General features: G+C 41.7%; 1 protein-coding gene across 1 annotated transcript in view; it reads right to left on the reverse strand.

The window, feature by feature from the left end:
• Window positions 1–18,255, reverse strand: part of LMNB2 (lamin B2) — a 32,689-nt gene extending 14,434 nt beyond the window's left edge. Inside the window, exons 1-4 of the mRNA XM_001372637.4 lie at window positions 17,833–18,255; window positions 7,476–7,612; window positions 1,898–2,054; window positions 1,023–1,148 (exon numbers count right to left, since the gene is read on the reverse strand). Coding sequence (XP_001372674.1) covers window positions 1,023–1,148; window positions 1,898–2,054; window positions 7,476–7,612; window positions 17,833–18,048 — 636 coding nt within the window. The 5' untranslated portion in view covers window positions 18,049–18,255. The remainder of the gene's footprint in view (window positions 1–1,022; window positions 1,149–1,897; window positions 2,055–7,475; window positions 7,613–17,832) is intronic.
• Window positions 18,256–25,183: the final 6,928 nt, after the last annotated feature.

Here is a 25,183-nt window from a genome sequence, read left to right on the forward strand (position 1 = left end):
AAGGAAGACAGCTAGAAGCTTCTTTGCTATAGCTTTCTATTCTAAGTAGCAATGAGCTGAGCTGACCGACTTCCCACAACAGTCCTTGTTTTATCACAGATATGAACAGCAAGGAAGAGAGAAAATGGGAAGAAGTCCTTCAAGTAACTAACAACTAAAAGCCTCAGAACTGCCCTTATTCACTTGGGAGGGGAAAGTTGCCATTTCCCTAGTTGTGTCCCATTGGACCCAATTTTAAGATTTCTTTGATTCACTCAACAAATATTAGATGCTAAATGTATATAAAAGGCCAAATGCCAGGTGCTAATGCTAAATTAGCTAATGTTAAAACAGCTTAGATAAAACAGAGCAATCAACCCAAAGCCAGATCTTAACTCCAACTGGGTAATGCCCACATACCAAATGGGCAAATTTCTCTACAGGAAATGAGGTTTCCATTATTACTCCAAACCCACAGTGATACCTGACCTACCACTCTCCCACAAAAAGGCCTCTGGGCAGGCACAACACAGGCTTGCCTCAAGAGATCCATACCAGGAATGTCCCTTTACAGAATTCCCACCATCATAAATTTCTTTGGGTTAAAACAAGCTATCCTTTTAAAATAGGAATAATCTTGGAAAGCTAATAACTAAATGATCCATATTAAATAATTTTTTAAAAGCTTAGAGCTGTAAAGAGTCACTTTCCGGATATTTTTCTTTCACTTTCCATATTCCCTCATTTCTGAAACTCTTAGGAGTGCCTTAATAGGGTGGGGAAGAAGGGTACATGAAGGTAGCCAACCACCTCAAAGAGACAGAAGCATCCAAAAGGCAACTTAGGGATCATGGAGAAATAATAAAGGCTAGCAAGAAGTCTGACTCCGTTACAATTCTGTTGAGAGCCAGTCTAGCCCTGTCTGAGGATCAAAGAAGGTGGAAAAAAAGGCCCAATATGTCCATTCAGGAACTAAATTCTCCATACCACACCACCCCTCATGTGGATCCTTTCTTCAAAACAGGATAGGAGATCTAGAATACCTCTTCAAATATGTTCTTCCGGAAGTCAAGCTCTTCCTGCAAGCTCTGGTAGCGATTCTCCAAATCTACCCGCATCAGTGTCTCCTTTTCCAACTGCTTTTTCGCCACAGCATGACCATCTTCTGCCTGATATTGAGGGTTAAAACCAACATGATCAGGTGCCTTTCTCTCACTCCAGCCCTCCCACTAACCCTCCCTGGGGCACTTGTGTCTGAATGGTGAAGACAATGGTAATGCCCAGGTCAGGTGAGAAAACAAACACAGACCTTGAGGTAATATCTTGAAAGGAACCCTTAGTGGCGAGTCACTAGAAATGGGTTGGAATCCCAGATTACACTTATTACTTATGTGACCATAAGAAAATCTTTCTACCTGTTTCCTCATTTGTACATGGAGACAAGAACATCTAGAATCACCAACTTCATGGGTTAAGAGTTAAATTAGGATGTTAAGTTCTCAATGAAAGGAGAGTGCTCCATTCACCTGGGTGGTTAGGATTTCAAGGCAATTAAATGCAAGTAGGACTAAGTCCATGGCAGTTACAGCTAAAGTCATGGAGCTTATACTCTGGCTTTGTACTTAGAATTGTCTCACCACCCAGCCCTGGCAAAGCAACACCAGCTTATAGTTCCAACTGCCCACTTCCTTCTCACCAATGAGGCTGCCTGGAATCTGAAACAGGGCTACTCATGAAGGGCCCTCCAACCTCACCTGATGATCCCTCAATAGGGAAGGGAGATTTAAGATTTAGTGACAAGTGGTAGGAGTGGGAAAAAGAGGCCCACAACACTGCCACCGGCAGCCAGGGCCATTCTAGGGGAAGAACTGCTGCCATGCTCAGGACCACAAACCCACAAGTAGGCTGAAGCCCATACCTTAGCAAGTTGGGCCCGGAGTTCAGCAACATCATTTTCCAGATTCCGTTTATCACTCAGAGCAGCTGAAAGCTCAGCCTCACTCCGATGGAACAAGGACTCCAGGTCCTTTACACGGCCCTGGGCAACAGTCAGGTCTCCATCCTTCTTCTTACAGCTGAAATTCAAACAAAAATGCTTGGATGAGTAAATAAAAAAGAGAGACAGAGACTTCATAGTTAAACCATGGTGTAACCTGATGGGCACCTGGGTCAACAGACTGAGTTGGGAGTTGAGAGTTCAAAGTCCCAGGGTCTATGTCCCACTATGGGCCAGTCCATCACTTCCCCTCTCTGCACTTTAGATCTATATAAAAAGAGAAATTGAACCAAATTTTAAAGTTGTTTGCCCAATCTAAAAACATTTAAGTTTCAATACATAAATTTCTCTTGAGCTTAAAAAAAAAAAGTTGTACCACAACAAAAAATGAGTTTTTTAAAACACTTATAAAGACTCATATGAAACCATGAAGAGCAAAACAAGACCAAGAAAACATTATACAGAGCTACAGAATTAATGTTTGTTTTTAAAATTTCCCCCCCAGTTACATTATTCCTGTTGTCTCCTTCCCCTTCTTTCCTCTTCCCTCTCCCCTTCTGGAGTTGACAAGGATTTTAACTGGGTTATATATATATATATTATCACTCAAAACTCATTTCCATATTGTTCAATTTTATAACAGAGTAATATTTTAAAACCAAAATGCCTAATCATATACCCATATAAACAAGGGACAAATCACATGCTTTTTTCTGAATTTCTATTCCCACAGTTTTCTCTAGATGTGGAGAGCATTCTTTCTCTTAAGTCCTCAGGTGTCCTGGGATCACTGCACTACTTTTAGTAGCAAAGTCTATTACATTTCATTGTCCCATAGTGTTTCAGTTACTGTGTCCTCCTGGTTCTGCTTATTTCACTCCACATCAATTCACGTGGGTCTATCTAGTTCTTACATAGAAATCAAGCAGATCATCAGAGTTAACATTTGAAAAATAACTTGTGAATATCCATCTCCAAAGAACTGATAAATAAAAATATAAAAGACATTTATACATATCTTTTTGTCAGGTGATGCCTTCTATGGTATGGGGAAGGACAGAGGGGTAAGAAACCTGGGAATGAATTCTATTTAAAAAGTAAATTAAAATAACTTTTTAACAGACTTTGGGCTTAGAACCATACAAAAGGCAATGGCGATTGAGAAAAAAAAATGTAGATTTTAGCAAATACCCAAATAAGAGGTTCGTAGTGAGTTTATATTTAATTTGCTCTATTTTTTTTTTAACCTTCCTTCTTGGAATCAATATTGTTTATTTGTTCCAAGGCAGAAGAGTGACATAGGCCTGACAATGGAGGTTAAATGATTTGCCCAGGGTCAGAAAGCTAATAAGTGTGTGAGACCAGATTTCAACCCAGGAACTCTCATCTCTGGGCTTGGCTCTCAATCCACTGACCATCTAGCTGCCCCCTATTTTATTCTCTTTAAGCCAATTACTGAATGATTTTCTTGACAGGCTTTTCTTGAGCCTCTCCAAATGAACATATTACAAGTGATCAAAGGCAAGTTCTTATTGGCCATTTCGGTTAAGGCAAGAGCCAACAGAACATCCCCTATCCCTCCCTTCAAGCAATGAGAAGTTTGTGAGAAAACACGACCCAGCAGTCTAAGAGAATTTCTAAGGAACACTGAGAAGGAAAACTCCTAATAAACTCCATTCCTTACATCTATGACCTTGGATAAGTCCCTCCCCCTCCCCTTGTCTTCAATGTTTTCTTGGATTCTACTGAACTAGATGATCTCAGCCCCTCTCTACCCTCCCTGTATCATAGAAGGCATCACCTAAAGTCCTTGTGATTTGAGCCTGTCTTTCTCTACCCCAATCCAGTGGTATTTTAAGACCCCTGGAATAGAGAGGGAAAGGGACCCAATTCCAAGCCTAACCAATTATGCTGGCCACATTCAGCTTTCACACTGACCCCAACAGGTTTCCTACCAAGAAAGCCTACTGATAGGGAAGAGCTCCCTGTCAGGAACCTCCTTAATCAGCTCCAGTCTCTCACCATTCCATCAACTGGTCTCCCATCCAGGGGGATGATGTAAGTGGATTAACTAATCACTGAAGGGTGAAAGGTGAATCTGGTACCCTACAGGAGAGGCCTGGCCCCTATTGGGAACGCACAGATCATCTACAGCACCCAACCCAACACTCAAAGAACACAAAGGGCTTGGAGCCCTAAGGCCCACTATCCTTGTGAGTAAAGCTAATGTTGCTTAGACCTAGTCTAGGTCCCACCAGCAGGAGGCAATATGTCCCATCAAAGGATAGTCCAGATCAGCAGCTCTCACAAACTCAGTAGACTTACCACCAGCATCCTTTAAAAAAAAAAAAAAGCCTTTCTTCTCAAGAAATCAAAAGTAAGCCTAGCCTGCCTAAAAGCAGGGCCTGGGCCAGTATCCTTGGGGAACCTATCTGCTCTGGGATTTGTTGGTCAGTGGGGAAGGGATTGGAGTCTCAGGAGGAGGATATTACAGTATAGGGAAGAGCTTCCCATAACATCCCAAGAAGCTAGCTGTAGGACACACAGGTTAGAAAAAGCATTCCTCTAGCTGGGATGCTTTCTTCCCTTCAGCCTCATGGCTAAGTCTCCAAATTTTGTAGGAGGAAAAGAAGTTCAATGTGAAGTGACATGCCCCACCCAGATTACACATCTCAGCCTAGATATACACCTACCCAGGTCTTTTTCTTATTTCAAGTTCGATTTTTCTCCCACATCTGGGTAGCTCAGATGAGCATCCCACATCCCACAAGATAAGAACTTCCAAGGAGTCCCAGGGCAACTTCCCAGTTTGAGCAGAATTACCAAACCAAACATGCAGCCTTCAGACTAAGTATTGATAACTTGATAAGCAGCACTTGTCAGGGGTCAGAGAGTTGTCACAACAAAGTTCTACCACCCTTCCCCAGCTTCCCCTGGTATCCTACTGATGGTAGGCATGAAGTCTACTAAAGACTCTGGCTGCTCAGGTCTCCTGGGGGCTTTAGAGGATATAAGCCAGGCCAATGAGACAAAATAGTAGAGAACAAAAAAGGCTGGATTTTAAATGACAGCTCCTGTTTTCAAGCCCTAATCTACAAACTTCTAATTACCAGTGTGACCTTGGGCTCCATACAGGCACTGGTAAAGTGTACAATTGCACTTAAGTCTCCAAGCTCCAATCACAGTGTCACCCACCCCACCTCTGAAGTGAGCTGGTCCTGGGCTCATCTAAGCACAATCAAGTCTTCCCACCTAGTTATGAGCCCTCCAGAAGTGACAGTCTAGTACTAATTCACTCTTCTACACAGAGAAAGGATTCAGACATTAATGAAAGAGGACATCCCTTTGTTAACTCCCAAAATGAGAGGAATAGCCCACAAGAATGGGATAGTAACTTGGTAACTTGGTTAGTCATCAAATTTTGGAAGGTTAACCCAGACTGTATTTTAATATATCTTTTCCTAGTTCAAGATTGCTACAAATGTTACCTGAAATAATCTTGGGGCAGAGTCACATTGAAGGGCAAGGGAGACTCTACCTCTCTCCTTCAATAATAAATAAAACTTTCAGACAGAGTAATACAAGAATACAGTATTTGTATATTTTTTTCTTAAACACAGGTATGTATGTACCTGAGGCAACTCACTTTACCTCTGTCCCTCAGTTGTTTCCTTATTTGTAAAATGAGGAAATTGAGCTGGATTATTCATGTTTAGAGGACCTCCAAGGGCCAGACAACGGTTCGCCCTGGATGGTTGATCAAGCTTCCATTTCCTCCCTCTAGGAGGCCTAGGAATTTGGATATGAAGAGGGGTCTGCTTGTTTGTGGGTGGGATAAGGTTTTTGGACAAGATTTCTGGACCAATAGAAAGATTAACTCCTAACTCCATCTCCTGCCTCTCTGGAGGCCAATACAAGCTGTTCCACAAGAAAATCCTTCATTTGTCTTAGAAACCTAATCTTCCTTCCATACAACTCAATTTTCACTTCCTTAAAGCCTCTTATTTTCTTTAACAACCAATGGTGATCCTTCATTTTCCTCATTGCTTAGTGTGCTTTGTACTATACCAATACTACACAGTGCCCACGCTTGAGTTCCTTTAGCTTTCCCTTTGTATTCCCTGTCTCTGACTCACTGCCTTGAACAAAGAAAAGTCACTAAGGTGGAAAGAATTGTTAAACGCACTACCACTATGTTTACTAGCTCATAACTACCCTTTCCCTTTCATTTTAAAAGGCCTGTAATTCCTTCACTGCTAAAGATCCCAAGCCCCTTCATACCATAGTAGGCAGTTTTATATACCCCCAATTCTTACTGGCAACCAGCCATCATGTGATGAACCAGTTTAAGACTTGTGTCCTTAGTTCCCTGCTATGGATCTAGGTTACGTGTGGGAGGTCCAGGCAAAGCTTTTACTCCCCTAGCAAAGTCTAAAGAAGGAAAAATCACCTCCACTCACAATGAGGAGTAATTCAAAGGTGACTTTTAATAAAGATAACTAGGAAATATTGAAAACTACCAGGGCTAAAGAAATTAAGCCTAACATATGGGGAGATAGAAAAACTTGCTCCCTTGACCCCCAAAAGCATTTAAGAAAATGTGGGTGCTTGGCTTTCTATGTATTAATAGTTTTCAAAGGTGAACTCAAGCAGGGTAGACCCTGATTCGTGTTAAGTAACAGGGCACATCCTCCACTCAAGTAGTCAGTTCTGCTCTAACACATTTTTCAAAAAACACGTTTGTTCCAACTCAAATGTTATTAGGGAACATTCTGAGCAGAACACAAGTTTGCTTCTGCACTATTTCTTTCTCAGAAACAACACAGAACTGCAGCATCTCACAATGATTCACAAGCTGCAACCCTCTGACAACATGCACTTTCAAAAGCAACCTTCAGGTCTTTGTCAAGGTAAGGCACCACTATATATTCTCTGTCCAGGCACACAAGGAGTGGTGAGGAGAGCAGAATGGGTCCAGGCCACCCAAACCAGCCACAACCTCCTGCCAAGGGGGAGAGGGGTGGTCAGAGTTTACACAGACCAGTCTTCATTGTAGTGTTTTTATATTCTTAACCACTTAACATACATAAACCTGTATCGTCATTTTTTAAAATTAGGTTCCTACTTTTTCTTGTGTCTAATGAAGTTTTGGGCATACTGCCCCAGCCTCATTTCCCCATGAGCTCTGTGGTTTTTATTGCATGATTTTGCACGGCAGGGTGCTTTTTGAGAAGGCATCTGTCATGTTAAAGCAGAACTCAGTCAACTTTTGAAAAATCTACTCCTATGAACTGCCCTCCACCTTTAATTTATCTGTTTTCTAAGCATGGATCTTCTTAACATGAGGTCCACCTATATAAATAAAGCCATAGGCTTCTGGAATGAATGTGAATTCCTCCCACAGAGTTAAGTGGACCAGATGGTTTCTTGCCATGGCAGGCCTGTCAGCACTGTGGTTGCTTTAATTAGGCCTAAATTATACCAAGTCAAAACCACTTACTTTTTATTGACCTCGTCAAGTTCAGCTCTTAATTTTCCTATTTCAATCTGAAGCTTGGCTCTTTCCCTGGCAGTCTCATCCAGTACTCTCCGGGCATCGGCCAACTCGGACTCATAGAGAACCTTGATTCCGCTTACCTGGGAGAAGGAAAGGAAGAAATTCTAAACAGAAAGCACACAGAAGATGTTTCTGAGGAGAAACATGTCCGAGAAGAGAAGCACCTCATTATGCAAATCATCCTTGAACCAGGCTCACCAAGTCCCTCTTCTGCTACAAAGTTGCTTTTTTCAGAACTTCCAAACCAAATAATCAATGCAACCTCAGAAACCCGGTGGAAAATCCAAAGTGTCCCCTATTTTCTCTCAGTATTAATAAACAGACATGTTTTTTTCTGTTCTTGGGGTCTGTAACCTCTCAGAAACCAAGCACACCCATTTAAGTACCTAATAGTTTAAATAGTGATCCACTCAATAGCCAGTGTGTACTCAGGGCAGTTGCTGCCCACTGCTGGAGAGGGTGACTTAAAGGAAGTCTCCTCAGGGAAGGAGGAGGCTACAGGTATGCAAAAGGAAGTCTGCATTATCAGATATCATATGTTCATTTGTTTTGCTTCACTCAATTGTTCTTTTATAAGGGGGAGACTAAGTGTTTTTTTTTCCTTTTAAACATTATTTTATTTGGTCATTTTCAAACATTATTCATTAGAAACAAAGATTTTCTGTTCCTCCCCCCCCCTCCCATTGGCGATGCGTGATTCCTCTGGGTATCACATGTGTCCTAGATTCGAACTCATTTTCCTCCATGTTATTGGTTTTTGCATTAGGGTGTTCATTTAGAAGAGACTAATAGTTTTAAAAGACAAAACATTATAGGTTAAGGTAAAAAGGTCCTCAGTGTGGTTATCCATATACATGAATATATATGTGTGTTTTAATAATAGCTAATATTTAAATAGTGCTTTTAAGGTTTGCAAAACACTTTACCTTAGAATGCAGATGAAAGCATGATTTTTAATTATTTAGGTTTATGTTTTGGGGTTTTGGTTTTATAAGATTATTCACAAAAATGAACAATATTGAAATGTTTTGCATAATAATACATGTATAACCCAGATTGAATGTTCAGCCAGCACTGGAATGAGGAAGGGAAGGGAGGGAAAGAGATTAATTCAATCATATAACTTGGGAAAACTGGTGTGGAAATTTGTTATTACATGTAATTGATTTTAAAACATTAAAAACATATATATATATACACATATATATATAACCTCTTTTTATCCTCGTAACAGTTCTTGAAAGTAGGTGCTATTATAATTCCGATTTTAAAGATGAAGAAACCAAGGTAAGTAGAAATTAAATAAATTTCCCAGGGACATACAGCTGGTAAAGTATCTGAGGCAAGATTTGAACTCCTGGACTCCAGGACCCATTGTATAGTGTATCTATGCCTTACACACATGCAGGCAGGGTTTCCATGCAGTTTTAAGCTTTTTAACTCTAGTGAAACATGGTATCTAATCTGTCTTCTTATCTCCCCCACTCTGAGTTCCATGAGGACAGGCATCTCCCCAAATTGATCTTTGCATACAACTTAAGTCCCAGGCCCTGTAAAAAGAAGATTGTGCCAATACAGGTTTGAGCTGAATAAGTGATACACTTTTAAAACAGAACCATCTCACAAACTAGTCTCAGAGCCTATGGACAGGATGGTCTCATAGAGAAGGTAAAGGAAATCTTGACCTATGGCACAGGATCATTAAGTACCTGAGTCCATTTGAAGTCTTAGCTAGTCATCTCCTTGCTCCTGACCAATGCTTAGAGTCCAAAATGGTATTGCCCAAGTATGTGGTCCTGTACATGTGCTGTCATTACTGGTCTCATAACGAAGGCTATGGCCTCCTGAAGGAAGCAGCTCCCCTGGTCTTCTGAATCTCTTGTACTGTGTCTCCCTCCCTCTCCCCTTCCCCAGGATCTCTCTAAAGGCCAAGTTTCTGGTCAGGATTCAACAAGCACTAGTTAAATAAAGACATGAAAGGAAAGCTCGAGAGAACAGGCATGTTTACTACACAACTGGAGATGATGCACTTGGAGACTGAACTGACCAAACTATCTTAATTCTGGGTAGTGAAAGGTCTAGAGGACAGCAAACTGACTTCAACCAAGGCCTAGGTCAGTGGATCTCTTCCCAGCAGAGGCCAGCCAACAGGATCATGGCAAGGCCTTTGGGTCAATACCCTGGACACAAGTCATGGCTCCACCACTTTGCTAAACAAATTAAGAAACCTCTCCCAAGACTGAGTTTCCTCATCTCTAAAATGGAATGCTGTCTAATTCAGTGGAAGAACACCAAACTTTTCATCAAGAGACCTGGGTTCAGATAAGCTTTACAACACTACACCAAGTCCCTTTCCATCTCAACATCATCTCCTCTGCTGTACAAGAGGGATTTTGTGAGTATAATAGAAAGTCCTCTGCAAACTGCAAAAAACCCTACAATGAGGTCAGTTTTTCAACCAATTCATCCTCCCAGCAATCTTAAGAAAACTGGCTGATCAACTCAGCTGTGCTGGCCAAAATATGTAAATCCCCAGGTCTAACACTTCTGGAGACAAGCAGTTTACACATCAAGCGATTTTCCAAGGATGGTACAGTGGTCAGATATAAACTCAGCCCTCCCCTTCCATTCCTTAGAAAGGACAAAAAAAGTAGTTAACACCAAAGATCCTATATCCTGTGAGTTTAACAGGGCCTCAAACCTAATGCTTTCCCTTCCTCCACCCTACCTAGTTCAGATAAAAAACCTCCACCCAGAACAGACAGGTGCCCACATTTTTTGGTGACTGGATGTATTACCCTAGGTTACAGACACGTGGGTGGCATGGGGCAGGAGTCTCTTCCTCAGAAGGTAGTATAGAAAAGGAAAAGATTTTAGAGGAATTCCTGCCACAACCTCACAGTTTGGCACAGGCATGTTTCTTCCCTACTAGACCACTCTACTATGAAAATTAAAAGGGTTGAACCATGTAGTTTCTTCTCAAATTGTGTTCTGCACAACTATGAATAAGGTTCTTTGTTGGTTGGCCCTCCATTGGGAATATAAACCCTCTGAGGCAGGGATTGTTTCAGTGCTTATGCCTTTCTTTACATCTCTAGGGCTAGACACATAGTAAGCATTTAATAAATGCATGACTGATAAAAGATGTCAATGCCAGAAACAATTTCCCCTCAAATATTAAACATGAAATTAAGAAAGGTTCAAGGCACAGCTAGTTGGCTCAGTGGATAGAACCAGGACGGGAGACAAGAGGTCCTTATGTTCAAATCTGGCCTCAGACACATCATAGTTGTGTGACTCCAGGCACATCACTTAACCCCAATTGCCTAGCCCTTACTACTCATCTGTCTTGGAACCCACACTAGTATCAATTCAAAGACAGAGGTATGGGTTTTTTTTAAAAAGATGAGGTCAGAAGTGATTATTGTATGCTGACTTTTTTTTTTTAAGTAAATTTTTTATTTCGTTCCTTCTTGACCTCCCCATAGCAGCATCTGATGCTACTGACACCTCTTTCTGGATACTTTCCCCTCTGGGTTTCCCCAACACTGCCATCCCTGGCTCTCCTACCAATCCTGATGATCCCTCCTGGTCTCCTTTAATGAATCATCATATTTCACACTCACTAAACTGTGGGTATTGTTAGGATAGAATTTTTGGGTATACCCCCAAGGCTTTTGGTTCTAGGCCCTCTTTTATCTTTTCTTAAATCAATTTATCTTTTACTTGGTGCCCTCATCACTTCTGTGGATTGTCATCTATATACAGATGACAGAGGGAGCATGAAAGTGGTGGAGAGTGAGCTAATCTTGAAAGCAAAAAGGACTAAAGCTTGTGCCCTACCTCTGATACACACTAACTGTAAGATCTCTGTAAATCACAACCTCCCAGTCAGTGTTTTAGGCAACTCTCCAAAACTCTGAATTGCCAAGGTGGTGTTGACCTGCATGGGTAGAGGTTTCCTCATTCCACAGGTCCAGATGATTCCCAGATGTAAACTGTCAGTGCAGGTCAGACCAGAACACCCCCTATTCAATAAACCCTGGGTTTTCCTACTACCTCTTACTGAATCAAACATAAAATTCAGTTTGGCTTTTAAACCTCTTTACAACTAGCCCCTTCCTACCTTTTCGCTCTTTTTACTCCTCTCCACAAACTCTGCAATCCAGTGACACTGGCCTTCTGTTGCTTCCTGGCATTTTCCCTGCTTGTTGTACCCCATGCCTGATGCCTCCCTTTCTCATCTGCATCTGCATCTCCCTCCTTTCCTGGCTTCATTCAAGTCTTAGCTAAGATCTCACCTTCCATAGGAAGCCTTCCCAGGACCTCCTCAATGCCACTGTCTCCCTGAAATTCTGATTGTCCTGTATGTAGCTCGTTTGAACGCAGTATGTGTGCATGTGGTTTCCTCCACTGGTTATTGTCTTTTGCCTTTCTATCCCTAGAGTTTAGCACCATGCCTGGCACAGAGCAGGTACTTGATAAATGTTTGTTGACTTGATCTAGTCCTCATTTTGTTCCCTAAAAGACAGTTCTATATCAATTGTGTATTGATCAGTTCCAACTGGATATTCTGTAAGCAACTTAAAACTCCACATGTCCAAATTGAACTAGTTATCCTTCTCCCCAAACCCACCTCCTCCTTCCATCCAATTTCACTAATACTGAAAAAGGCACTCCTGTCCTTTCAGTCACTCAAGTTCTCAGCCTTGGCTGTCATTCTCAACTCCAACTCTCCACATATCCAATCAGTTGCTGAAACTTATTGTTTCTACCTCCAGGATATCTCACATGCATTCCCACTTCTTTCTACTCACCCAAACACCCATCTGGTTCAATTCTCATCACTTCTCACCTGGCAACAGCTTCCTGGTTTACCCATCCAACTCTATCTAACCCATCAATGCCAAAACAGAGCTCTGACAATGCTCCCTATTACTTCTAGGATGAAACTTAAATTTCTTTATTTGGCATACAAAACTCTTCATAACTTTGCCTCTTCCTTTCCAAGTCTTCTGGCATCTGGTTCCCCCTTCCATATTCTCTACCCCTGATGGCCAAACTGCTATTTAAATCAGATCCATCCATCCATCTCCAGAATTTTATCCTGTCACATCTGGAATGTACTCTCTTCTCACTGACACCTCTCTTACATCTCTCATTTCCTTCAAGACTACAACTCACATATCAACTTTTATAAATCTTCCTGATCCTCAGGCTGCTAGTGCCTTCTCTCCCACAGCTACCTTGTATTTATTCTGCATATACTTATAGACAGATAAATATGCCTATTCTCTCTAGTGGAGAGGTCCTGTTCTATTACATCATGAGTGCGAAGCTCTTTGAGAAAAGAATCTTTTACTTTTGTCTTTTTATTCCTAGTGCTTAGCACAATGCCTGGTTCTTAGGAGGTGTGTAGTGAATGCTTACTGACTAAGCCAGTAACTCCAGTATTTACCCCATTCAATCCAAACATGTACTCAAGGCACTATGCTTCCTACATTTATTCTCCAAAATAAATGCTTTCTATCAATTTATTTAAAAATAAAAAATGTTCCCTAGGTCAAATTAGCTTTAGAAGCAATAAGCAAAATGACTGATCTAGCTCTAAACTCTATGATCATGTAACCTGGGTTCTAGAATGGGTTCAAACACTGTGAGTTAAACCATTTCCATTCTGTGGGGTGGGGTTTGCCTATATCTGTACTGTGGAGCCAATAATCTCTGCATCAACTCCCTTGCAAGGTTGCCTAGATGGCTTAAGTGAAAGATGATGAGCACTCTGAAAGCATTACATAAATATGAGTTTCCGGTAATAAACTGCAAACAAAGGCCATGGAGACTCTTTCAGCTCCACAGAACTAAGAGTAAAAAGATGAAGTCAGATGGAAGAATTCAATAAATAGACTGAATTTACAGTTTTTATATTTCTAAAAAGTTTTCAAATACATTACCAAATATTCAATTCACATAACAAAAAAAAATCACAGCCAGAGCTGAAAGACACATTATGACTATCTAGTCCAATTCCTATAACTTTACAAAGAGGGAAACTGAAACCCAGAGCAATGATGTGACCCATGTAGTGAGCGGCAACTAAAAGCCAGGCCCATCTCCCAAAGCCACTGGACCTCTGTTCGACAATGCCTCAAGTAGGTCAGATGACATGCCAAAATTCTCTTTAATCCGCTTATTCAAATTTCACATACAAGTAGTTTTTCTAGCCAAACACCCTCATCTTTTTCCACACAAATATAGTTTTCACAAAGAATGCTCCAGGGGGCACTAAAGTACACTATTGACAAAAGGTAAACTTGTTTTTATTTGAATGTATGACTATGGCAAACAGGTATGAGGAACCCTCAGGAAACATGTTGCCACATGCATGTGCCAAGGGCCACACATTCACTGACAGCTAAAATACATATATACCTCCCCCTTCCTCCAGGGGAGGAAAAAGACCAGGGATTGCCCAGTCTGACCAATTATCACCCTGGTATACAGATTAAGTTCAACTCATCTGAAAACTAAAGAGAAATCAAACTTGTCTCACTTCCTTCAAGAAGTCTTGCCTGATCATTCATTCATTCAAATATTTATTAACACCTCCTTCACCTGGCCCTTTCCCTACTCTCAGCTCTCAGATATTTATAATCAAGGACAATTGGATGTTAATCTTAATCTACCAGTAGACTCCTAGGCTGTGCTAAATGATTTAAGGAATATAAAACAAATACAATATACAAAAGTACAGTCACACTCTTACCTCCCCCAAACCCTAACTAGGGGAAGATTCCAAGACTTTTCTAGAAAGAGTCTCATCTATTAAGACTTCTTGACAAAGATACTGGAGTGATTTGCCATTTCATTCTCCAGCTCATTTGACAGATGAGGAAATTGAGGCAAACAGATTAAGTGACTTGACCAAGGATACACAACTTATAAGCATCTGAGACCAATTTGAACTCGGGATGAGTCTTCCTGACTCAAGGCCCAGCACCACCTAGATGCCCTAGAGACAAAAAGTCTAGAAAAGCCTTTACTACAGCTCTCTAAAAAATGAAAAAACTGAGGTCAATCTCCTTAACCTGGCATTCAGTAACTTGGTCCTAAACTCTTCCCCGCCCCCTTTTTGCCTTTTCCCTCACTACTCCACAAAAATCTCTTCTCATGCTACTCTTAAGACCAAATGAAATAACGCAGGTTAAGTGCTTTGCAAACTGTAAATAAAACCCTACTTAAATGTCAGCTGACTTTATTACTGTTACCTTATTTCATCTTCTAAAGACCCTCAGTTCAGACAGCACAGCAAAGCCTACAAATCTGATCGGACCTGTGAGTATGTATTAGGCAGAAAGAGATGGAATAGTAGGGAAGCCCTCTTTCATGCCACTTTAATATTAAGATCTGCAGGAGATAACTTTCCATGCTGCCAGCCCCACTACCCCTGAAATGAACTGCTTCTCCAGCAGTCGGATGGGTTTACACTGCTCTAGGACACAATGCCAGGCACATCAGACTGAGGCGAAACTGACCCTTCTCCAGTTTCCTCCTACCCTTGGTGCCACAAAAGCATCCCAAAAGGGTAGGAACAGCCTAGAGTTTCATTTCTGACAGCCAGAGGAGTTCTGAGAATGAATCTTTACTTGTTACTTTTATCTACTTCAAGTAAAATTTCTTTCCTACATAAATACTAGATGCTGAATTGAATTTTAAAATAGACATAATATAAATTGTCCCTGCCAGTAAACCTCTCATTCCAAAAAGTCTTTGTAGTTTTTAGGTTTTACAGCCTAACAGAATAGTTGGGGGGAAATGGATGCAATAAGTAGTGTTTTCAAGTCAAGTGGCAACATCAATTCTCTTGGTCCAATCTCTTTCATTCACAAGATAGTAATTTTTCTTTTACTTAAAAAAAAACTTCATCTTCTGTCTTAGACTATAAGTATTGATTCAAAGACAGAAAAATGGTATGGGCCAGGCAATGGGGGTTAAGTGGCTTGCCCAGGGTCACACAGCTAGGACAGGAAGTGTCATGAGGTCAAATTTGAATCCAGGACCTCTCATCTCCAAACCTAGCTCTATCCAGAGTCACCTAGCTGCCCCTACAAGAGATAATTTTTCTTAGTCTCCAATCAGCTATCTTCCTAGTATTCAAAAAGTCCCTGAAATGATTCACGTATGAGGGTCCAGTTTAAGTCCAACCTGACACCTAAGTTTACAGTCTTAGTTGCATCTTCCCCCATTCTCTGCCCTAGTCAAACTAGACAGCTCCAGATACCCAGATAAGGTCCAGTACCTTCCTGCCTCTTTAAGGCTCCTACCCATCTTGATCTACTGAAATCTTAATCTGTCCTTCAAGGCTCAACTGAAATACAACCTCCTCCAAAGGACCTTCCCCAGTCCCTCTGGCCAGTGAGTAAACCCTTCCTCTAACAACCCCCCCCCAAAAACACTTGGTAGTCATTTATTATAGATATATTCCTGGTGTCTCTTAAAATTCCCTGAGCCAGTGTCCCTGATGCCTAGCAAAGTTGGAAGTTTGTTAAATGATTTTGTTGCAATAATTAACATTTGGTAACACTATATAGTATTAGTAACATGTTATTTAGGCCCTTGATTGTTAGTATAAAACTACTCTATGCAGATACTTCCTCTCAAAATACAACTGACACTGAAGCAAAATTTACATTTTATGACCCAGAAGGATTTCCTCTCCTTTTGGGGGGGGGGGGGGAGGTGGGTAAGTAGCAGACAGAAGGAACACTGCACATTTGGTTGACACTTTTTGATTCAGTGTGGTTTATACTAGTGAATCTCAGAATCTTCCATTTTTACTCTTGAGAGAGGTATATCATATAGCTCAACCTCTTTAACTTAGTTAACAGATGAGGAAACAAAGCAGTAAGAGACCTGAGGTGGGTTAAGTGGCAACTTAAGTGACAGGGAATTGTGATGGGATTATATCTCAGACAATTGCTACATGTGACCCTGAAGAACGTCACTTAAACCCTAACTGCCTCAGTTTCCTATTCTATAAAGTGGGATTAACAATACCTATATATCACATTTAGCAAACCTTAAAGCACTTCAAAACGCCATCTATTTTTTAATGAAATGTACAAGATGTCAGCTATAAAAAGCTTTGAAAAGCCTAAGCTGCACCATTGTAATTGGCATAGCCCACAAGCATTTTCCTCAAAAACTGACCTTAAAAACTGAGCCCTCAATTTCTTTAGAGGATTTACAGAGCGAGGACGCGAACAATTTCACAGAACGTTAAGATAGCCACAGGTACTTTTCACATTTACAACGAACACTGATCCATACAGAATGTAACCAAGCTTGCTTTGGAAAACTCCCAATTAATTCAGGTCAAGAATGAAATAATATGAGGACATCCTTCAGCGCCCCCTGGGAGACCCTACCTCCCGAGAACCCCTCGATACAGTTGGAGCCCTTAGCTCTTCTCCCCCGCACACCTCCTCCAGGAGATATGCGTCCAGGGGTACCCCCAAGAGGTTTTTCCTTCCCTAAGGGAAAGGCTTCAGGCCAGCGTCCAGGGGATTCCTCCCCTCAAAGGAAATTGCCCTTCCCCCAAAGGGAATCCTGGACCTCACAAAACGGAGCCCCTAATCTCAGACCCCAGGAGCTAGAATCTTTTTATTCCCACCCCCCCAGGAAGAATTCCTCAAGATTCCCCCCATCCCTCCCAAAGGACCCACATTCAACCCCCACTCAGGCCGTCCCCAACAACTGGGGAAGGGGGCGGAAGGGTGGGGTGCCAAAAGTATACAGAGTTCCTTCGTGCTACCGGGGGTTCCATGCTGGGGGTAGAGGGGGAAAGACACGCCAGTGAATCTCGCTAGTTAGTGGTTACCAACCACTTCCTCCCAGGGAGCCCTACCTCGGTCAGCTCCCCCTTCCCCGGACTACTGCCTCCATCTCAAAAGTGATTATTACCCCCACCCAACGGGGCTGCTCGAGGGAGGAGACTCCCCAACCCCTCTCGCCCCTCCCCCACTCCGTCCCACGCGCTCCGGGGCCCCAGCAACTCAAGGATGGTCCCTTCTCCCCCACGCCCCTTCCAGGGTCATTGTATGACCCCACTCGCGAACCCCTACTCCGTACTTTATGCGTAACCCCTGTTCCTTCACACACATCGTGCGTGGTGCCCTCCAGACGAACTTCGCGTGTGACCCCCCCCACCCGTGGTCCGCCCCCTCCCCCCTCGGTCACTGGCGCGAGGAGTACCGCCCCTCCCCCCAACCCCGCACGGCCCCCGATCCAGCGCCCGCACCTCTCGCGTGGTGACCTCCTCCTTCTCCGACACCTGCAGTAGTAGCCGGTCGTTCTCGAGCTCCAGCGCGCGCACGCGGTCGATGTAATGCGCCAGGCGGTCGTTGAGCTCTCGTAGCTCCTCTTTCTCCTGCAGCCGCGAGATGCGCGCGGGCGACAGCGGCGTCCCGGGCCCGAGGCCCGAGGCCGCACTGCGACTAGACATTGGCGTGGCCATGGCGGGGCTGGGGGCCGGCGGCCTGCCTCGGGCTTCCTCACTGAAGAGGAGGCTGCGGCGCGGACGGGATCCGCGGGCTCATTCAATCCGGCGGGAGACCGGACTGCCAAGATGGCGGCTGCTCCCCGCCGCCGCCGTGCAGCCGTGCCGCCAAGCAGCCTGGGACATGGAGTCCCGCCGCTAGTACCTAACTCATCTATCGGCCACCAAATGGCGGTGGTATGCCGCGGAGCATTCTAGGAGTTGTAGTTTTCCTGGACAAATCTCTGCGCGGGAGGGAGAGAGGGGCGCGGCCTTTTGTGAGCGGGCTGGCCAAGGGCGGGAGATCATTTCTTTGAATCGCGAGCTTAGAAAGTCAAAGCTGATTTTGCCACTCACTCCCAGTGGATAAGAGACCAAACACTGAGACAAACAGTTCTCAGAAAGAGGAAACTGCCAACTAGTAACGACCTTAGGAAAGGTTCCCCCAAATCACTAATAAGAAGTGAAATGCAAATCAAAACGACTCTGGTTTCAACTGACAACCAGCAAACCAGGGCCTTCTGCTGCAACAAATAACATTTAATACTTACTATGTTCCGGGCACTGTGCTAGTCAGTGAACATTTAAGTACAAAGAATAAAATAATAGTTAACATTGATATAATGCCTACTATGTGCCAAGCACTGTACTAAATGCTTTGCAATAATTACTGTCTTTGATCTTCACAACAACCCTGGGAGGTAGGTGCTTTATTATCCCGAGTTTACAGATAAGAAAACTGAGGCAGACAGCAGTTAAATGACTTGCCCAGAGCTGTCTATTAAGTATCTGAGATTCTGATTTGAACTCAAGTCTGAAAATGGATGAAGATGGAAATAGTCAAAGCTAAGAAGGTCTGGGAAAAGATAGGCACACTAATGCTTGTTGGTGGAGCCATAAATTGAAAAACACTAAAAAAGTTCCTAAAATGAGGTCCCCACTTATAAGCATATATGCCAAGGATTTAAGAAAGTTTCCCCCATCCACCCATATACAATAAAATATTTGTAGTCCCACTTTCTATAATAGCAAAGAATTTAAAGTAGATTCCCATCGATTAGGAAGAGCTAAACAAATTGTAGTATGAGTAGGCTGTGATGAAAAACTGCAGAGTAAGTAATAATGCTAGCGCCTTCCCTCTCTTGGTTATCTTCAATTTAGTCAGGATATATATCTCATTTGTACATGATCAGTTTAATGTTGTCTCCCTCACTAAACTGTGAGTTCCCTGCCTGTTTGTCTGTTTACCTGACTTTGTACCCCCAGCATTTTGCACAGTGTAAGTTTGACTGACAGTCTAATAATGAATGTGAAGAATGTGAACTAAGCACAAAAACATATAAACTGAAGCAAAATTAAATTGGTAGAAATAAGAAAACAATATTCCCTATAACTACAACATAAATGAAAAGGAAAAAAATTAAATAAATGTTACATAATAATTCTAATAATCTAGGATGATCCAGAAGAAAAGTGATTAGAAAATTCACCTTTATAGAAACAGTGGATAACAGTGGAAGACAGCAAATTATCAGACTTAGTTGATATGGTAGTTTTTCTGAACTTTTCCCCAAACACACCCCTTTCTTTTGATTGTATCCTTTGTTATAATGGATGACTCATCACAGAAAAACCTGGAAATACCTATAAGAAGTGACTGACACAGAGTGAAGTGAGTAGAACCAGGAGAATGTTGTACATAGTGCCAGCAAACTATTATGAGCAATGCAAGGATCCAAGCCACCTCCAAGGAACTCTAGATGAAAAAAACTATCCACTGCTTTGGAAGAAACTGATGAAGTCTGAATGCGGACTGAAGGATGCCATGTATCATCTTTCACATGTAAGCATCTAGCCCATGTAAAACCTATATCAGATTAGAATACCTTGGGGAGGGGGGTAAAGGAGGGACAGAGAGAACAAATGTCAAAACAATTATTTTAAATGGTATCTACATGTAAAAAAAATAAAATAAACATTAAAAATATATAATGTATGGCCCTCTGAGAGAGGAAAAAAAGATATATTTGGAAATAAAGGTAAAGTAAAAAAAAGTAAAAACAGGAATATAAGAAAATATAAGCTCTGGAGAGCTAGCTATGCACCCTCTAATTCATCTCTCATTTTCCACTAGAGGAAGCGAGACTCAGATATAAAGAGAGTGTCACAGAACCATAAAGTCAATGGCAGAGACAGGATTAGGAGCCAAATAATTCCCATTCTTTCAATAAATATTAAGTGTCCACTGTGTTCAGAGTCCAAGCTGGGCACCAAGGCTGCTCCCAATCTAGAGGAGAGACAGGAAACAAACACTGCTAAGTGGAATACCACAAATTCTAGAATAATAATGTAACATTTGCATATTGCTTAGGCTTTCTATCTCTTTTGATCCTCACAGAAACATTCTGATTATCTCCTCTGATATCCTCATTTTATAGATAAAGAAATTGGAGTTTAGCAAAGTCAAGTGACTTACCCAGGGTCACACTGCTTGTGAATGTCTGAGATAGGAGTCAGCCTTTGCTCTTCCTGATTCCAGGATAGCTCTCATCTCCTGGGTCACCCAGCCCTTCAATGGATTCCTAATCTCATCTCATTCCCTAAGGACTCCCTCCTAATTCCATAACTAAAAATCAATAAGATTGATTAAGCCTCTGCTTTGTATCTGACACTGGTCTGCAAGTTCTAAGGATACAAAGACAACCCTTAAGGAATTTGATCAGGAGGGGTAACATGTACATATGAATGTATATAGATAAAACTCCATACAATATTATTTCAAAAAGACATCAGTAACAGCTGTAAGGATTAAGAAGTCTCAAATAGAATGTAATGTTTGACCTGATTTGAAGGAAACCCAAAAAGACATTCTCATCCTGTACATTCTTGCCCAGAAATCCTCCACCAAACTAGGCTTTTACTGGGTGAGGGGTCTTAGCCTGGAGGAGACCGTGGAGAGATTTCAGGGAGTCCAGGACCATGGATAGAGTGGAAAAACATTAAAAAATGACATCTTGATAGTGACTAACTTCTAAATGAAATTTAACCCTTCAGTTATAAATGGAAGCAACAAACATGATTCCGAGAAGGGGTCAACAGTCCCCTCCACCAAACGGTCTGCCAAAGGGATCCATGGCATTAAGAAAAGAAAAAGAAAGAGGTGAAGATCCCCTGGCTTGGGTCTTTTTCACAGATTCATGAATCTCAGAATCTGTGGAGGTGACTAACCTGTATCCAAACATCCAATTACAACATACCAAATGTGTAAGTCACCCAGCCTTTGCTTAAAGAACTCAAAAGATGCTCAACCCACTCCTTTTTTGAAGCAGTTCCCTTATAACAGATTATTAGGAAGTTTTTTTCCTAATATCAATTACAACTGCCACTCATTGCTTCTTATTCTGCCAATGTGTGACCTCAACTCACTGGGGATCCCTCTAACTTTCTACCCATCATCCCTCATCTGCACCAGCCCATCTGCTCAATCATATCTCTTCCAATAGTCAATAAACATTTCTTAAGCACCTACTATGTGCCAGGTACTGTGCTAAGAACTGGACAGACAAATATGGGGAACAAAAGACAGTCCCTGATCTGGAAGAGCTTACAGTCTAACAGGGGAAAACAAAACACAAGAGGAAGCTAAAAAATAATAGGGGGTGGGGAGGGGAGGGGAAAGTCTTAGAAGTGCCAAAGTAGAGCTGCCAGGTAAGAAATGGAAAAGATCACTGAGTTGAACTGTCTCCTTAAGTGGATGTTTAGAGTTCATGGTCCCAAAGTAATGTGGGCAGGTGAGAAATAAAGGTACAGTTGCAACATATTATAGGCATTCCTTGGAGATATTTCAAGTTCAGGTCCAGTCCACCACCACAATAAAGTAAATATTGAGATAAATTGAGTCATATGAATTTGTTTAGTTTTTTTGTGCCTCTCAGATATTGCTCTTTGTTGTTTTAAAAATTAAAGATTGAAGGCGACTAAGTGGCTCAGTGGATTGAGAACCAAGCCTAGAAACAGGAAGTCTTGGATTCAGATTTGACCTTTAGCTGTGTGACCCTGAGCAAGTCATTTAACCTCCACTGCCTAGCCCTTTCCACTCTTCTACCTGGGAACCAATATACAGTATTGATTCTAAGATGGATCATAAGAGGGTTTTTTTTTTAATTGAAGGTTTGTGGCAACCTTCCTGTAGCAAGTCTATTTTCTAACAGCATGTGTTCATATTGTGCTTCTGACTCATTTTGGCAATTCTTGCAATATTCCAAACTCTTTGAGTATTATTCTCTGTTATGGTGGTCTGTGATTCAGTGATCTTTGATGCTCCTATTGTAATTGTTTTGGGGCACCAAGAACCTCCCCTATTTAAGATGGCAGACTTAATCCATAAAGATTGCCCGTGTTCTGACTGCTCCACTGACTAGCCATTTCCTGGTCTGTCTCCCTGTCCTCGGGTCTCCCTATTCCCTGAGATACAAAAATATGAAAGAAAATGACATAAACTTGCTTGATAAAGCAGCAGCAAGGTTTGAAAGGATTGACTCTAATTTTGAAAGAAGTTCTATTGTGGGAAAACACCATCAAACAGCATGGCACGCTACTGAGAAATCTTTCATGAAAGGAAGCGTTGATTGATGTGGCCAAGTTCATCATCATCTTATTTTAAGAAATTGCCACCACCAGCCCAGACTTCGGGTACCCACCATCTTGATCAGTCAGCAGCCATCAACATGGAGGCTAGACCCTCTGTCCCCAAAAAGATTATAATTCATTGAGGGCTCAGATGGTGGTGAGCATTTTTTTTAACAATGAAGTATTTTTTAATTAAGGTATATACATTTTAAAGACATAATTCTATTGCACATTTAATAGGCTATAGCACATAACTTTTATATGCATCAGGAAACCAATAAATTCATGTGACTCAATTTATCTCAATATTTACATTATTGTGGTGGTGGGCTGGAACTGAACCTGAAATATCTGCAAAGCATGCCTATAATATGCTGTTAACCTGCTTACACCTCTTCTGTGCTACTGTGATTCTTCTGAAAACCTAGAATTCCAGGATTCACAGATATACATACAATCTTACTGGGAGAACACAGGTCAAAAAATCTTTAGGGTGTAACTTAGAATCATTGGGGGGGGGGGGGGAATAACAGTATCAAGAAATAAAAGATGGATGGCTTTAGAGCCTTAAGACTAGGATTCAAATCCTGCTTCTTTCCCTTCTGTATCTCAGTCTCCTCAACTAGAAAATTGGAGATTTGGACCCACATGATCTCCTAAGGTCCTCTCTAGCTCTAAGTCTTAGAATGTAGAATAAGAGAGGGCAAACTATGACCTCTGAGTCAAACCAGCCCACCACCTGTTTTTGTATAGCCCCTGAGCTAAGACTAGTTAAACTGAAAACCATTCTTAGCATACAGGCTGGACCAGTGTTTGGTTTAACCATCTTTAGCTTACAGGCCACATACAAAGATAAGTGGCAAGCTGGATTGGACCCAGGCTGATAGTTTGCCAGCCCCTCATGTAAAGTACATTCAAGAGTCCTAGACAAGATGGTCGAGTGATAGCTAGCAGTTGTGCCTTAGCTTTTTCAGCATCAACTCCAGGATGATCTAAAAGTGCACCAGAGAACTGATGCAGGGTAAAATAAGCAGAACCAGGAGAACATTGTATACAGTAACTGAAACATTATGGGACGATCAAATGTAATAGACTGCTACTAATAGCAATACAATGATCCAGGGAAATCCTGAGGGACTTACCAAAAGAATGCTATCTACCTCCAGAGAAAGAACTGTGGGAGTAGAACTGCAGGTGAAAACGTATGAATTATCACTTGCTTACATGGGTAGAGGATTTGGGGTTTGGGTTTTATATTATTCATTTACAAAAATTAATAAGACAGAAATAAGTTTTGAGTGATAATACATGTATAACCCAGTGGAATTGCTTGTCAGCTCCAGGAGGAGAGGAGGGAAGAGGGGAGGGAAAGAACATCAATCATGTAACCTTGGAAAACTTATGTGTAAATTTGTTATTGGAATAAAATTAAAATAAAATAAATAAGTAAAGATGCACCAGACCATATTATAATTGGGAAAGTCAAGTCACATCCATGAGAGACATACAAAGAGTGCAAGAAGCATGGGAAAGTGCAAAAGGCACTGGATTTGGAGTTAAAGAACTTGGCTAAATCCCTGTTCTGGTACTAATTCAAAAAGTCCCAAACCGGAGCTTACTTTCCTCATTTGTAAAATAAGGTTAGAATGAATCAGAGGTGTCAAATACTCTGCCCATGGGAGCCAAACCAGATTAAAATGTAACTGGGAAATAGTTAACAAAATCAATAAAAATAAAATAAAACATAGATAATTGAACATTTTAAAACAAAGGGCCCACAGAGATCTTCATTAAAAAAAAAAAATTTTGAGTTTGATTTGAGTTTGATACCACTGGACTAGATGACCTCTAAGATCCTTTACATCTCTAAATCTATGATCCTGTATTATTGTTCAGTTGCGTCTGACTCTTCTTGACTCCATGTCAGTTCTTTAGTAACCTCATCCCCCACTATTATAAAGTTGTTCAATCCTTTCACACTCTTGGGATCTTTTTTTGTCAGAGATCCTGGAGTGGTTTGCCATTTCCTTCTCCAGCTCATTTTACAGATGAGGAAACTGAGGCCAACCTGGTTAAGTGACTTATCCAGGGTCACCCAGTTAGTAAGTGTCCAAGGCCTGAATTGTACTCAGGTGTTCTCAGCATTCTCTCTACCACCACACCACTGAGCTGCCCCATGATCCTATATCAGGTACTTACACTAGCACTTAAGTCCTTAAGAACTCTATTAGGTCTGAGAAAAAGGTCCTGACCATCCAGAGGAAGGTTTGAGTTAGGTTTGGGGGTTTTTTCAACCCTTACCTTGTCTTTTAACATCCTCTGGGCTCCTGGGGGCTCATATTGCTCTCTCTTCTGCCTCTTTCTTTCTTAAACCTTTACCTTCCATATCTTAGAGTCAATACACTGCTTCCAAGGCAGAAGAGTGGTTGTACACTGTAAGTTACTCTACCTAGTATCATCAGCCCATGTAGCCGCTTGGACTGAA

The sequence above is a fragment of the Monodelphis domestica genome, chromosome 3 (assembly GCF_027887165.1).
Source record: "Monodelphis domestica isolate mMonDom1 chromosome 3, mMonDom1.pri, whole genome shotgun sequence".
Lineage (NCBI taxonomy): Eukaryota > Metazoa > Chordata > Mammalia > Didelphimorphia > Didelphidae > Monodelphis > Monodelphis domestica.